This window comes from Panonychus citri, unplaced genomic scaffold, assembly GCF_014898815.1.
Source record: "Panonychus citri isolate SS breed McGregor unplaced genomic scaffold, ASM1489881v1 Contig00135, whole genome shotgun sequence".
NCBI classification, from domain to species: Eukaryota; Metazoa; Arthropoda; class Arachnida; order Trombidiformes; family Tetranychidae; genus Panonychus; species Panonychus citri.
In genome coordinates, this window is record NW_026515540.1 from 1,324,616 (window position 1) to 1,338,287 (window position 13,672).

The window sequence follows — 13,672 nt, forward strand, 5'->3', positions numbered from 1 at the left end:
TTATCAACATTTAAATTTAATCACTAGATTTTTAATAAGAGTTAAAAAAATATATTTTTAATGATTTTTATATAATATAAATAAATAATTTAAATTAAACTTTTATAAAAACACGTTGGTCACTGTCATCCATGTATTGACCATAAAGTGGATTGCTAAAACTACGGCCATCAGTTGATTGTTTTTGTTTGCCATCGTCCAAACTCACTGGTAGCATTGGAGCGCTAGCATCATCATTAAGACCATCGCCGTATTCACTTTTTTTGAGATTCCCGTCGAAAGCTGGATTCTTAAAACTAACGGCGACCTTTTTATCACTATTGTAACGTTTAAAGATGGATGATCCGAATGGCTCTAAATGTGTCGATAAAGTTTTAAGACTTTGCAAGCTTGAAAAAGAGAGAAAGAGAGAAGATGACAAAAATATGGAATTAGATTAAATTAAATTAATATAATTATTATTATCATAATTATAATCATTATGTAAAATGTATACCTTTGAGTTCTGTAAATAATGATTAACATGAGTAAGACAACTATGAGTATAATTAATATTATTATCCAAAAGTGTGATGTTTGGTGTAAGCCAATAGAAAGTTTTTCCTGCTTCTTTTCACAGGACGAACCAATGTACTCATTTGGACAATCACATTTCCAACCGATAACATCGTTAATTGGTGTACAGGTTCCGTTATTTTGGCAAGGATTAGAGTCACAGGCTTTGTTAAATTTACTAATCTGAGGTATTGATCGTTCAGCAATACAGGTATGATTATCTTTGTTTAGTCGATAATTAAAAGGACAGGAGCAAGTGTAAGTGTTATTGACATTGTTTCGCAACAGGCAAATGTGTGAACAGTTTGAATTTTCACATGGATTTGGTTCTAGATTATCATGGAGAAGAAAATTAAGATTACAAATTTAATCTAATTTAATAGAGATTCGAAACTTACCTGCTCGTTGTAAGACTTCATGGAAAATTTTCATTGCATGAGCTTTAATGTTTCCTCTATGGACAATGACACGAGCTTTACCGGTGAATTTGTTGCATTTCATTAAGTTATCGGCTCCCGTGTTGGCCCAGTAAATATAATCTTCGAAAACCCCAATGGACAAAGGTTTAAGAAGACTGTAATCGAGAAGTCTATGGATATTTTTACCCTTGAAATTACAAGAGTACATTTCTTGCTGTTTGGTATCAACCCAATAAATCATTTTCATCACTGGATCAACGGTTAATCCACTTGGTGAATTTAAATTGAAAGCGATGATTTTTTGTCTATTACGACCATCCAAATCGGCTTTTTCAATGCGCCCGTCAGAAGTTGAATGAGAAGCTGACCAGGATGACCAGAACATTACTCGATTTTGAGGAGAAGCAACAAAACTGTCAATTTTACTTAATTCAGTTGCAACTACCAGGCCACAATGTTTATTTTCAGCATTACAAACAGCAATTCGAGAATCTGATTCGACGAAATAAAAATTACGACCAATATAATCCCAAGAAAGATGACTTGGTCTCTCAAGGCCAGAAATTATCTCAAAATCAGATTGTCCACCAGCATAATGAATTCCTTTAATTGTACCCGCTTCACTGTCGATCCAAAAAACAGTTCGATTTTGATAATCATAATCCATACCTTTCATGGTTAAAGTCCGTATACGAACAATCGAATGTTCCGTTTGGGTGTGAAGACTAATCGATTTAATTGCATTTGGAAGCATATAAAGTAAAGAGGCTTCGGTGCCATTAGCTTTACATTTATGACCCTCCGAAACTGGATAATAACCCTCGGCACAGGTACATTTAGCACCACCCGGATAATTGTCACAAAATTGGGAACAGAAACCATCTTGAGCACATTCATCGATATCTGTACATGTTTTACCATCAGCACCCAAGAAGAAACCAGGTCGACATGAACATATTGCTCCTTTTGGTGAGGGATGACAAATGTGCGAGCAATTACCATTGGAATAGGCACATGCAACATCACAGTGATCACCTTCATCAGACTGATCTAAACAATTAGGAATACGATCGCAGACATTTTTAAAATCGACACAATCACCTGATCCACAAGGGAAACTACCATCTCGACAAGGTTTACCGGTTGTTGTCTCTGGATTTGGTGCTGTACATTGGGGACTTGTTTCATCCCACCAATCGCCACAATCATTGGCATTATCACAAAGCCATTTACGTGGGATACAACTGACCGATACATTGGGTGATCCACAGCGAACTTGATCAGGTGGACAATCAATTCGTTCAGGACAATTTTCCTCGTCCTCCTGGTTAACACAATCATTGTAACCATCACACTTTTCATTTGGATAAATACAATGACCATCAGAGCAACGGAATAAATTAGGTGGACAGGTAATTGCGCTGTATTGACAATCAGCGTGTTCATCGGAATTATCTGAACAATCAAAAAGACGATCACACTCCATTCGAGCATCAACACATGTACCTGATGTACATTTGAATTGACCAGAGCTACATTGAACTTTAGGACAATCAATTTCATCTTGACCATCGTTACAATCAATTTCACCATCGCATCTCCAAGTAAGTGGGATACATTTTGCATCGGAACATTGGAATTCAGATGAGCTACAAACTTTTGATGAACAATTTTTTTCATCACTTCCATCAGAACAATCATATAAACCATCACAAACCCATTTCTTTTCAATACATTTACCCTCAGGACAACGGAAAAAGTTTTCTTTACATGTATCAGAAGTACAATTACCCTCATCTGAATGATCCTTACAATCACCGATTCCATCACAGAGCCAACCTCTAGGGATACAATGTCCATCATTACAACGGAAGTTGGAATCAGGACAAGCAGGGCCACAACCATCTTCATCGGTACCATCTTCACAATCAATACGATGGTCACAACGAAGTTCAGGAACTAAACAGGTTCGATCATTATCACAAGAAAACAATGAAGGAGCACAATGTTTTTCCAACTCACATCTAGTACCATCGATCAATTTATGTTTAGGTGGACAAAGGCACTTGACCCGACCTTCCAATGAGACACAAATGTGACTACAACCTCCATTGTCTCTTAAACATTCACTGGTCAGTTTTTCATCTCGAGCGTATAAAATGAACTTAATGATGGTTCTATTCTCGGCCACTCTTAAAGCGATTCGACTAAGTTGACTACTGCCCAATTTAGTGAACCACATTGAACTTGATTGCATTGATGTCCAATAAATGGTATCATTATGGACCACAAGAGACATCGCTTGACCACTTTTTGATAGAACAGTTGATCGAGCAGTGACATCTCCTGCCAGGTCAATCTTTTCAATGGTTCCTTGTTCCTTGGCATTTGACCAATAAAGACGCTTACGATGTTTACAAAGGAACAGAGATGTTGGTGAATATCCGGTAAGAGAAAGATATTTAATCTTATGTGAACCATCAAGAGCAGTTTGAATTATGTGAGGATCTGAACCAAGATTTGCAATGAATATTTTATTCACTTCCTGATAGAGAGCCATATCAGTTGGCCTTTCGAGGTTGGATAAAAGCGTTGTTCTTGCGGTTCCATTTGAATTTCCAATTTCTAAAAGTCCAAAGTTAGGATCAAGCCAGTAAAGGTTATTGGTAAAACTATCGAAAGTTAAACCAAGAACAGTTTGATTTGCTAAGGTGAATACTTTCCTTACTGATTTAGAATGATGAATATCAGTTAAATTAAGAGCAAGAATCGCGCTTTTACCATAATTGAAAACATAAATTGTCGCCGTATTCCAATCATAAGTTAGAGAACCAAGAATATCATCTGATGACCAAACAGGGACTAGAACATTTCTTCCAATAGATTCAAAGTAGATTCGATTGATTTGATTGGCAGCAGAGACGAGGAGGAATGGATCTTTCAACTTAGGAACACAATTGTAATCACTTGAATCTAATTCAAGGTGGTTTGGACAAGCACATGAAAATCCAGTACCTTGAAGAAGACAAATATGACTACAGGGATTGTCCCAACAAGGGTTATCTCGCTTCGGGGATAAAACTGGATGGAATAGGTGGAAAGCAGCGATATCAGTTGGATGAATTAAACGAGTCCGCTTTGTACCAGTGTTTTTGTCGATCATTTCAATTGAACGACCACGACGAGAAGTGAAATAAATTTTATCTTCAAAAATACCAATCCTTTCAGGAGCTAAATCGTGTTCATGGAAAAATTGAACACGTTTTCTTGTTGCAAAATCCCAATATTCAATTCGATTAACCTTGAGATCAGCCCAATATAAACGATCAAGAACTCGGTCGATTGTTAAACCCGAAGCATGAATTGTATCGTTTTTAATCAGCATTTCGATTGATGAACCATCCATATTGGCTTGATAAATGTTGGCACTTCTTCCCCAATCAGACCAGAACATAAGACCTTTCTCAGGGTATAAAACAATTGATTTAACTGATTCAATTCCATTACGAATTAAAACAGAACATGGATTCCCTTGTTTCTGACAAACAATAATCTGCTTTAATCCATCATCAGCAATATAAATGTTGTTTGCGACTGAATCAACGGCAACATCAATTGGATCTTTTAAACCATCCATTACAATGTCACGTTCATCTCCATTAAAACCAACTGATTTAGCGTGCACATGACCAGCGCCATCACAGGCTTCAACGAAATAAACACTTCGCTCAGAAGAATCCATATCAATACCCTTTACCTTACATTGACCAGATTCTGGTGATTTACCGATCTCAAAGTAACGGCGACTTGTTAAATAGTAACCACGGATTTGACTTCCCTCTGAGAAGACAATCAAAGCTTCATGATTTTCAGCGACACATGAACCCCCTGTGATAATCTGTAACCATCTCGACAACTACACCTGTAGCTACCTGGATGATTAGTACAAATATGGGAACATGGAGTTCGTGGTAATGAACATTCATCAATATCGACACACTTTTTACCAGTATTATCAAGTTCATATCCTTGCTGGCAAAGACAACGTGGACCTGAGGGCGTTTGTTGACAGTCACCTTGACACCCAAATGATTCACATTCTGGTGAAGCACATCGAGGTGATTCATCGTCACCGTGTGGACAATCAGTGTTATTATCACAAAGACATTTAATATCTAAACATTTAGATGAAAGGTGACATTGATAGTGATTAGCAAATTCGTGACAAGGACTGTGACCTTCTAGATCACAGTCCAATTCATCTGAGCCATCGAAACAATCCTTTTTACCATCACAGTGTTGAAGCTTTGAATTCAAACAGGTACCATCGTAACAGCGGAAAGAGTTGATACATTTAGGGATTGAACAGCCAAGTTCATCATCATGGTTCGGACAATCAAAGGAATGGTCACATTTTTCATCCTGTTCAATACAATAAGTTGTATTTTGACAATTGTAACGATGTTCACTTTTACAATCAGTTTCGGGATCATAGCCTAAAATTGGACAATTTGACAATAATTCGTCTTCACCTTCCTCACAATCTCGATGACGATCACAAACGCTAATTTTAGATATGCATCGACCATCATTACACGCAAAGTAAGAAGCTGGATCACAAGTGAATTTCCAAGAATCATCGGACGATGGAGATAAATGTTCCTTATGAAAAGCAGAATAAGCTGAAGGTTGTGAGGGTTGTGGATGATAATGAATACCTTCAGCGTTACGATCATCACGAGATAAAGATGAAGATGAACCTAATGACTTTTTAACATTTGCTAAATCACGTAAACGATCAGCGGGCGATTGTTTAGCCTCAGGATTTTGATTAAATGTACTAAACACAATGGGTTGACCATAAGGATCACCAGTATCCACTGAACGAGGTTTAAACCCTTCAACCCTAATAAAGGAAATAACAAAAAGCAAAGAAAAACTAATCGAGTATCCGACTAGTTTAGGCCACATTTTGAGTCCCTTTTATTAAACCAATTTGTCCAACAAACTCACAACAGGAACCACACAATCAAAATGGTGGAAAATGACTAAAAGAACAATCAAAGAAAAAAAAAGAAACAAACAAAATTAAAATTAAAAGAACAAAAAAAAAGCCAAATACAAAAGTGATGAGTTTATGAGATGATGAGGGAAGAGGTTAAACTGATTAATAAAGAGAAACAAAATAACCTAAAATTAACTGAGACATTTTCTTAAATATATTCAAATTAACTGACCATTTACGTTTCGACACTTTAACCAAGGTGAATTAAAGGTTAATCGTAATCTATTAACTAATCAAATGTAAGATTAAGTGTAGAGTTGAAAAGTGAACAAAATGAAAAAAAAAAAAATTTTCTTTTCTAAAAGAGGGAAAATAGTCGAATGAAGTGACGCCCCCAATGTCACTTGTTCTCTTCCAATGGTTAATCATTTCCATCGAAAGAAGAGAAACTCTCACATTTTAATTGTTCCTTTTAGCCAAACAATCTAATCAAATGATTTGCTAATTATCTTAATTGTTCAAAGATACGATCAACCCTTTCCTTTGGTGTTTCCTCTTCCTCCTCTCCAGGCTTTGCATGAGTACCAAGCATTTGATAAATAGCATCAACTATATTATACATTTCGTCCCGAGTTATGAAACCATCGTTGTCAACATCGTACAATTTAAATGCCCCTGTAAATGATGAGAGTGTTGATTGATTGGAAATTATTACAATTGGTAATTTTATCGGTTCATTATTAGATCATTAGAGTGATCAAGTTTTTCTCTCTCTCTTATTACTAGAAGTTTGGAACTTGTGAAAACATAAGACTCATGTTACTCATTGAGACTTGATGAATAATAGTGATGGTGATGAATATGAATAGATAATGATGATCGTGAAGATGATGAACTCTATCATTGTTTTCATCATTATTATTACTATTAGAATATTTTCTTTTTAATATACATGTAATTAAGGTAACTACTTACAGATTAGTTTCTCTTCAAGATTACCACGAGATGTCACAGAAAGTGCTTTGATAAACTCTTCAAATTCAATGGAACCATCCTGGGAATCGATGGGAGAGAGAACCAATTATTGGATGGAAGTTTTTTAGATGATGAGGAAGATGGAAGATGAAGATAAAGTTAAAATTTTGTCAAAAACGAAGTAGAAAAAAAATGACACAGAAAAACTTGATCTCCATTAGTTTTCAACAATTTTACCATAATAACAAGACCATGATGAAGATGAGGATGAAGATGAAGATGATTATTAGGCTCATTCTCTTCCTGTTTTTTTTTTCATCATCTTTTACACTGAACTCAGTTCAATTGGATTATTTACTAATGGATATGATGAAACTTTTGTCTTCTATTTATCTTCATCGTCATCATTTCTGATTCCCTTTAGATTGAAATTCAATTGACCTGTAAACTTTTACATAAAATTTGGATGCTAATGATGATCAGGTGATGATGGGATTGATCATCTTCATCATCCTCGCCATGGATTCTCATCATTTTGTTGAAATTGTTAAACAATTAAAGTCAATCAATGAAATGACTCACCTTATTTTCATCAAAAACTCTGAAAACAAGAGATGCAAATCTTGAAGGATCACCATGAGGAAAGAATTGCTTGTAAATGCGAAAAAATCCCTAAGAATAGAAAAGAGAATTGAAACAATTGAAACAATTAGAATAAGCAATTAGTTCTCATGAAAATGAGATTATAACAATTAGAGAGATTACAATTAGTTGATAAAAGGATTTAAAGTAAAGCTAAAAAGGTCGAACCTCCAAAAGTAAACTTTAACCTCGAAAAAGTTTGTTACTTTCATCATGATTATCTGAACAATCATTCATTGGATTAATTATTAATCATTTGATTTAAGTTTATGTTCATTAATCAGATTAATTTGACTTGATTGCAACTCATTTTTCATATTTAATTTGATTTAAATCTCGTATGTTATTATTATTTACGAGTGATTAGTTATTAAATTATCAATACATGAAGCATGAGATAAAATGAGAATCAGATTAATAATCAATCAATTTACTTGTAACAATATGCTAATCAGAATGACGATTAACTTATCAACAGTTAATATTATTGAGAATGGAAAATGTATTGATGATTATATTATTACAATGGAAACTAATTTATTAATAGACACACTCAAACAATCAATTGATTGTCTGGATATAATATTTACAAAGGTATTACAAGTTTTCAAATTGATCCAATTAATTCATCATTCTTGAGATCTAAATTAAGATAATCAATTGATCTTCATTACCATTTTTTCATTATTTTATCAAAATCAATTTTATTTATTTAGTTTAATTGTTACAGAATCAGTTTTCTAATTGTTATGCTGATTGTTTTGGTGATTGTTTAGATGATAGAAGAGCCATCGTGACCATAACTGAGCTCTTGTAATGGTGATCTGGTTTATCATTTCCGATTCCGGTTTCATATAATTTTCTCCATGTGACTTCATCTAAATCTTGTCTACATTGTGATACATTTCTGAATCTAGTGCAAGCATAATTAATTGCTTGTGTTGTCTGTTGGCGTAAAAATAGTAAATTAATTAGACTTCAATGTAATTAACTGTGATTTCTTTTGATTTCTTACAGTTGAATGGACCATTTTGTTGAGATAATCCATAGTATCTTCCGATGGTGAACAAATTGTCGCCGTTTTCTGATTAAGACAATCCTGAGTTTGGGCGTAAGCACAACAACCTGCGATTATCTGATCCTCCGATCTAACATTATCCATAATCCACTCTAATTGTATAACATAATTATCTTTACATTGATGGATTGACTCAAGATCATCAGCTGATGCATTCCTAAGACAAGCTATATGATTGACGAAGGCTGAAAATTACAAGAAGAATCAAAAGGTTTCCGATTAATCGTTAGAATCAATAAAAGTTGATCTTCTCTCACCTTCTCTTCCGGTTTTTGAACATCGTTGCTTCAAATCGCGTTTAACGTCGTAAAGAAACGAAACGAACAAACTTTTGGCCACAGTTTTCATACAATTTCTCACGTAATTTCGTAAACAATGATAATTGTCGTACATTGTTCTGGGTAAAGGATTAGATTAACGATTAAAGGAGTGGAAAATTGGATTAGTTAGATAATCTTACCTGCAATGGATTTCCATTTGTGTATTATTTCCTGGAATCAGAACATCTCGATCACCGATGAATGCTAATTTAAGGCCACATCGATCTGATTCCTCGGCAATAGCATCACAATTAACTGATTCTGCCACCTTAATAATCCAACACTGAGCTGTTATTTAAGAGACACACCAACAGTTAGCAATTAATCAACAATCAAAGGGAATTTGATTTTCTTTCATGATTCTGATGATGATTGATCAACTTACCGATAATCAAGATTAAAACAAACGATGTAACAATTAAGCTCATCTTTTACTATTTGATCTTTGATTTAATCAGATAGAAAAATGGTCAACACGATAAAATTCACTTCGATTGTCTCCAACTAACATCACAATTAAATTTGATTCAATTGTTTAATTTTTCATTTCTATCTCACTCTCACTTTTTCTCTCTCCTTTCGTTTGTTAATTGTCGTCTCTCAATTTCTTGAATCAGAGACAATCAATGATGCAAATCATTGTTTACCAATAGTTAATTGTGTTCCTTATTAATCACGCAAATTGTTAATTAAAGAAATGGTTTCAAATTAAAACCCTTTTCTTATGTATTGTGATTAACGATAATAACCTTGCCTACGATTGGAAATTGAAATTTAGTTTAAAATTAAGTGAACCTTATACACTTGATTGGATTAGACAATTAACTAGAAACAATTAATCATCAATGAAGAATCATAATTATCCAATGCTAAGACAATTGCTACGGTCAAATATCCTAATCAATTATACTTCTGGTACAAAATTACATTGATTGATTCACTGATTATCGAAATTGTTCATCAGAACAATCAGAACTTGTTCATGAGAATCGAAAAGGGGGAGGAGAAACTCATGAATTTGAATCAATGTTTCAAAGAAAGAGAAGAATAAAAATCAAATGAAATTCGAAAAAAAATATCATGATAACTACAAACGAATTCAATGAAATGAGAGTAATTTTTTCTTCTTTACGATTACATATCATTCTAATCATCTGATAATCTTCCAGGTAAATTTCAAGGTTAATTGTGACAATTTAAACCAACAATTAAGACACAAGATGATCAGTTGGTAACCATGGAGATGGTGAAACTCTGATATCAAATGGAATCGAAAAAGTGAAAAAAAAATTCATATTAATTTATCTTTTTATTCATACAAACGATTCCAAGTCTCGATGCTCCATTTAAGGTTCAAGGTGCACAGAAGAATTACAATTAATCAATTGATTGGATTGTAATTAAAGATGAAGGATTATAAACGAATTTCAATCAACACAATCAACTCGAGATTTTTAATTTTCTTTCCTCTCACTGACCTTGCGTTGGAAAAAGGCTTCAACGTTTCTCTTTCTTGATTCTATTCCATGTTATTGTTTATCTATTTCTCTGTTAATCAAATTTAATTGTTAATTAATGTTTCTAATTCTATTCTAATTGTAATTGTTGTCAATTATATTCACCATTCTATTAGTGATTTAACTGTTTTTCTTGGTTCGTTTCTGCATTCGTTTGATTTTCTGCTGTTTGTGTTTACATTTCACTCTCCCTTTGTCTCTCGCTCTTTGGTTTATCATTACAATAACATCATATTTGTATCGTGACAATTTGGTTAATCACAATGGGTCAAGATTATACTGATGGTGGTGGTACCAGTTTAGATGATGTATCAGCTGATGATTTACCTAATGCTTTGATTGTTACCAGTTTGGATATTTGTGTCTTCAATTCACCTGAGGAAAAGGTTGGTTTCTGATTGAGTGTTGTTGACATTTGATGTCTCTACCTGTAAATGTATTGATAGTAACACTTTGACATTTTTGTTTTTGTTTTTCTTTAGGAACAATTTGAGGCCATTTTTAAAGAGATTGACAATTCAGTGACATTTCAATATTTTAAAAGCTTCAAGAGAGCAAGAGTAAATTTCTCTTCTCCATTAACAGCAGCCAAGGCTCGAATTGAATGTCACCAACGAAAATTTGGTAACTCTGTGATCAATTGTTACTTCGCTCAGGTTGTTGAGGTGGTTGGTACATCGAGTTACAATCGACTTTGTCCTCCAGCCCCAAGTCGTCAATTCTTAATCTCTCCTCCAGCCTCACCACCAGTTGGATGGGAACCACGAGAAGAAGCAGAGCCAATAATCAATTACGATTTAATTACTGCAATAACTCATCTGACTCCCGGAGAAACTCATGAGATCCATCCACCAAGTCAAGAATTACCAGCGATAGTTGTTCATGTTTGTGAAGATGTTTCTCTGCCCGAAGAGGAAGAAGTCAATCTATCTTCCGACGAAGGTGGAACACCAGGAAAACCTCGAATGAAAATTCAGCAAACACGTAGACCGCCTGTTCGATCGTCATCCGAAGGATCGGAAGATTCATGTGATTCACTTTCATTAACTCAGTGAGAGAAAATCAACTAACCTCAACTAATTTATCTTCCTACCTTCAAGCTAAGAACCTTGATCAATTTACGAGAAAGAAAGATTCGAATTCTGTATCTTTCTGTTTCTGTCTGTCTCTCTCTCTCTCTCCCTATTTCTCTCTGTGTATCTGAGAGAGTGTTGAAATCAATGAGAATCTGAAGAAATCGACTCACCTTCAGAATCACAATCACCACGAAACTTTAACAATTCTCATTCTCTAACACTCTCTCCCAATCTCTTTCTCTAACCTTCGTATATTCATCAATTGTGATCATTTGAACGACTCACAATTGATCCTATTATTAGTAAATCATATGCATATAATGTTATATGTATGTTATCATATTAATAGTAATTTTAAATGTATCGATTCAACATTCAGACTCTTTTTTTTTCTGAGAAAAATTTGATTGGTGAGAAATGAGAGGAAAACAAAAATAGATGTTTAATTATATTAATAACATGTAATCAACAGAATCTGATTTAACCTTTGATTCTAATACAATCAATTTGACAGTTAATTGTAACATTGTTTTTCATAAGAATCTCTCATTTTGTATTTTGAGACAGAAAGAGTTGAATATGAATTGAATTGTAGGCAATCAATTTAATTGTATGTACACAGAATTAGTTATATTTTTGTCATTCCGGTTCAGTTTGTTTTTTGTTTTCTTTCAAATTTTTTCTGTCCTGGTCATTTTCTTACTAATTGTTATTGTAATCAGTCCGACTAATCATAATTAACAAACTCTGTCAAGTGTAATTGTGCTAATTGTTATTCTATATCAGAAGAGATAATGTCAAAGTTAATTGTAAACCTTAAAAAAAATATTTACTTCATCTTGAATTTTTAATATTCAAGCAAAATGAAAATTGTTCAATTGATTAATCAAAATGATCCAAAATGTAACAAGAAATCAACAGGTGTCCAACACTTTTTAATTGTAAATAATAACAGCTCTGATTAATATCTTCATGATCAATTCATATTTGTTATCGTAAATGAAGAAATGTCAATCACCATGTAACTATCCCTTCAATTGAATCTCTGCAATAATAAATGATAGATGGAACAAAGTTTTGTCTTTAAATGGTCAGTTTATCATAAGTTGTTTTCCCCGTGTTGATAATGATGATGATGAAGGTGATTTAATTTACCATGGAAAATATTAATTGATAGGAAAATTTAAATAATTAGTCGATATAATCATCATGATCGTCTTTATATTCAGCAATTTTATCGGCAAATTTTTCAGTCCAGGAAATGAAATCTTCGTGAACTCTGGTAACCAAAAATGCTGGATCTTTTACCACATTGGGACCTACTCGAACATGTCCATGTTTAACGTATCGAACTAATCGTGGAAATTAAAAAAAAAATGAGAGAAAAGAAAATTTTAAGAATAATTTGAAATGAAAGGTTTTCTTTTCCTTGGAATAGATTGAACTTTCGGCCTTACCAGCAACGGCCAATGGAGCACTGAACATTCCACTTTTTACCATGAAAACGGGAAGACGACGACGACAAAAGGATTTGACCGTTAATGCAGCACATTTTTTCAATCTTTTAGTATGAATTATTCCAGCAACATAAAGTCTATCAGTTAATTCTGCTGAACATTGTACTCTGAATTCATCTTTGGGAAGAGCTGCTATTTTATCGGTCAATCTACGAATTTGTTGAACAAGTTTATTGTACCTAAAACAAACAAGAATATCAGGTAACAGATTAGAAAATAAAAAAACGAACAAAATAAGCTAAACAATCAATTTAGAATAAAAAATTAAACTAACCTTGTGTACTCTTCTCTGGTGATGTGATATTTTCTCATGACAGTAATTTCTTTGACATTGTTTCCTTCCCAGTTAATGAAATCAACCTTCTTGAGAAGTTTACGTTCATGATACTTTAATTTACGAACCATTTTGAAGAATTAAAAAAAACAACTCAAAATACTAAGAAAAAAAGAACAATTAAAACACAAGTAGATTAGAATTGGAGAAGAAACCAAATTAAAAAAAACTCTCACATGGTGAAAACCAAAACATTAACCAGATTTTGAGAGAAAAGCGCGAAATTTAAATTTG

The 13,672-nt window shown here is 33.5% G+C and overlaps 5 protein-coding genes across 6 annotated transcripts; 1 reads left to right on the plus strand and 4 right to left on the minus strand.

Annotated features, from left to right (window-relative positions):
- Positions 1-28: 28 nt before the first annotated feature.
- LOC128392090 (low-density lipoprotein receptor-related protein 2-like) lies at positions 29-6,105 on the minus strand. Its single transcript, XM_053352075.1, is given in 4 exon segments — positions 29-389; positions 497-884; positions 954-4,865; positions 4,868-6,105. Coding segments are annotated over 4 exon segments (5,673 nt in total). The 5' UTR covers positions 5,946-6,105; the 3' UTR covers positions 29-94.
- A 195-nt stretch (positions 6,106-6,300) lies between these two features.
- On the minus strand, positions 6,301-7,811 carry LOC128391992 (frequenin-1-like). The gene is made up of 4 exons (XM_053351960.1): positions 7,803-7,811; positions 7,537-7,626; positions 6,955-7,033; positions 6,301-6,654 (listed from the first exon to the last, which is right to left on the minus strand). The coding sequence occupies exons 1-4, from the start codon at positions 7,809-7,811 to the stop codon at positions 6,485-6,487; spliced, it is 348 nt and encodes a 115-aa protein (XP_053207935.1). The 3' UTR covers positions 6,301-6,484.
- Positions 7,812-8,097: 286 nt separating this feature from the next.
- On the minus strand, positions 8,098-9,700 carry LOC128392087 (uncharacterized). Its single transcript, XM_053352071.1, has 5 exons — positions 9,380-9,700; positions 9,135-9,282; positions 8,932-9,071; positions 8,612-8,859; positions 8,098-8,541 (listed from the first exon to the last, which is right to left on the minus strand). The coding sequence occupies exons 1-5, from the start codon at positions 9,420-9,422 to the stop codon at positions 8,344-8,346; spliced, it is 777 nt and encodes a 258-aa protein (XP_053208046.1). The 5' UTR covers positions 9,423-9,700; the 3' UTR covers positions 8,098-8,343.
- Positions 9,701-10,420: 720 nt separating this feature from the next.
- LOC128392088 (calcipressin-2-like) lies at positions 10,421-12,686 on the plus strand. The gene is made up of 2 exons (XM_053352072.1): positions 10,421-10,897; positions 10,994-12,686. Exons 1-2 carry the CDS (start codon positions 10,775-10,777, stop codon positions 11,564-11,566), a joined length of 696 nt encoding a protein of 231 aa, XP_053208047.1. The 5' UTR covers positions 10,421-10,774; the 3' UTR covers positions 11,567-12,686.
- On the minus strand, positions 12,492-13,608 carry LOC128392089 (U3 small nucleolar ribonucleoprotein protein IMP3-like). 2 transcript variants are annotated; one of them, XM_053352074.1, is made up of 4 exons: positions 13,379-13,608; positions 13,045-13,283; positions 12,743-12,939; positions 12,492-12,632 (listed from the first exon to the last, which is right to left on the minus strand). In XM_053352074.1, the coding sequence occupies exons 1-3, from the start codon at positions 13,507-13,509 to the stop codon at positions 12,779-12,781; spliced, it is 531 nt and encodes a 176-aa protein (XP_053208049.1). In that variant the 5' UTR covers positions 13,510-13,608; the 3' UTR covers positions 12,492-12,632; positions 12,743-12,778. The 2 variants fall into 2 exon arrangements, with proteins under 2 accessions (XP_053208049.1, XP_053208048.1); XM_053352073.1 differs by having other exon boundaries at positions 12,492-12,939; positions 13,379-13,607.
- Between the last annotated feature and the right edge of the window lie 64 nt (positions 13,609-13,672).

Coding starts and splice junctions, on each gene's coding strand:
- LOC128392087 (XM_053352071.1), bottom strand. CDS start 9,422: ATGAGCTTAATTGTTACATCGTTTGTTTTAATCTTGATTATCG. Junction 9,283..9,379: donor TGTTTTAATCTTGATTATCG/GTAAGTTGATCA, acceptor CTTAAATAACAG/CTCAGTGTTGGATTATTAAG. Junction 8,542..8,611: donor ACAAAATGGTCCATTCAACT/GTAAGAAATCAA, acceptor TTACGCCAACAG/ACAACACAAGCAATTAATTA.
- LOC128391992 (XM_053351960.1), bottom strand. Junction 7,034..7,536: donor GAGTTTTTGATGAAAATAAG/GTGAGTCATTTC, acceptor ATCGATTCCCAG/GATGGTTCCATTGAATTTGA. Junction 6,655..6,954: donor TCTTGAAGAGAAACTAATCT/GTAAGTAGTTAC, acceptor CATCATTTACAG/GGGCATTTAAATTGTACGAT.
- LOC128392089 (XM_053352074.1), bottom strand. CDS start 13,509: ATGGTTCGTAAATTAAAGTATCATGAACGTAAACTTCTCAAGAAGGTT. Junction 13,284..13,378: donor ACCAGAGAAGAGTACACAAG/GTTAGTTTAATT, acceptor TGTTTGTTTTAG/GTACAATAAACTTGTTCAAC. Junction 12,940..13,044: donor TGCTCCATTGGCCGTTGCTG/GTAAGGCCGAAA, acceptor TTCCACGATTAG/TTCGATACGTTAAACATGGA.
- LOC128392088 (XM_053352072.1), top strand. CDS start 10,775: ATGGGTCAAGATTATACTGATGGTGGTGGTACCAGTTTAGATGATGTA. Junction 10,898..10,993: donor TCAATTCACCTGAGGAAAAG/GTTGGTTTCTGA, acceptor GTTTTTCTTTAG/GAACAATTTGAGGCCATTTT.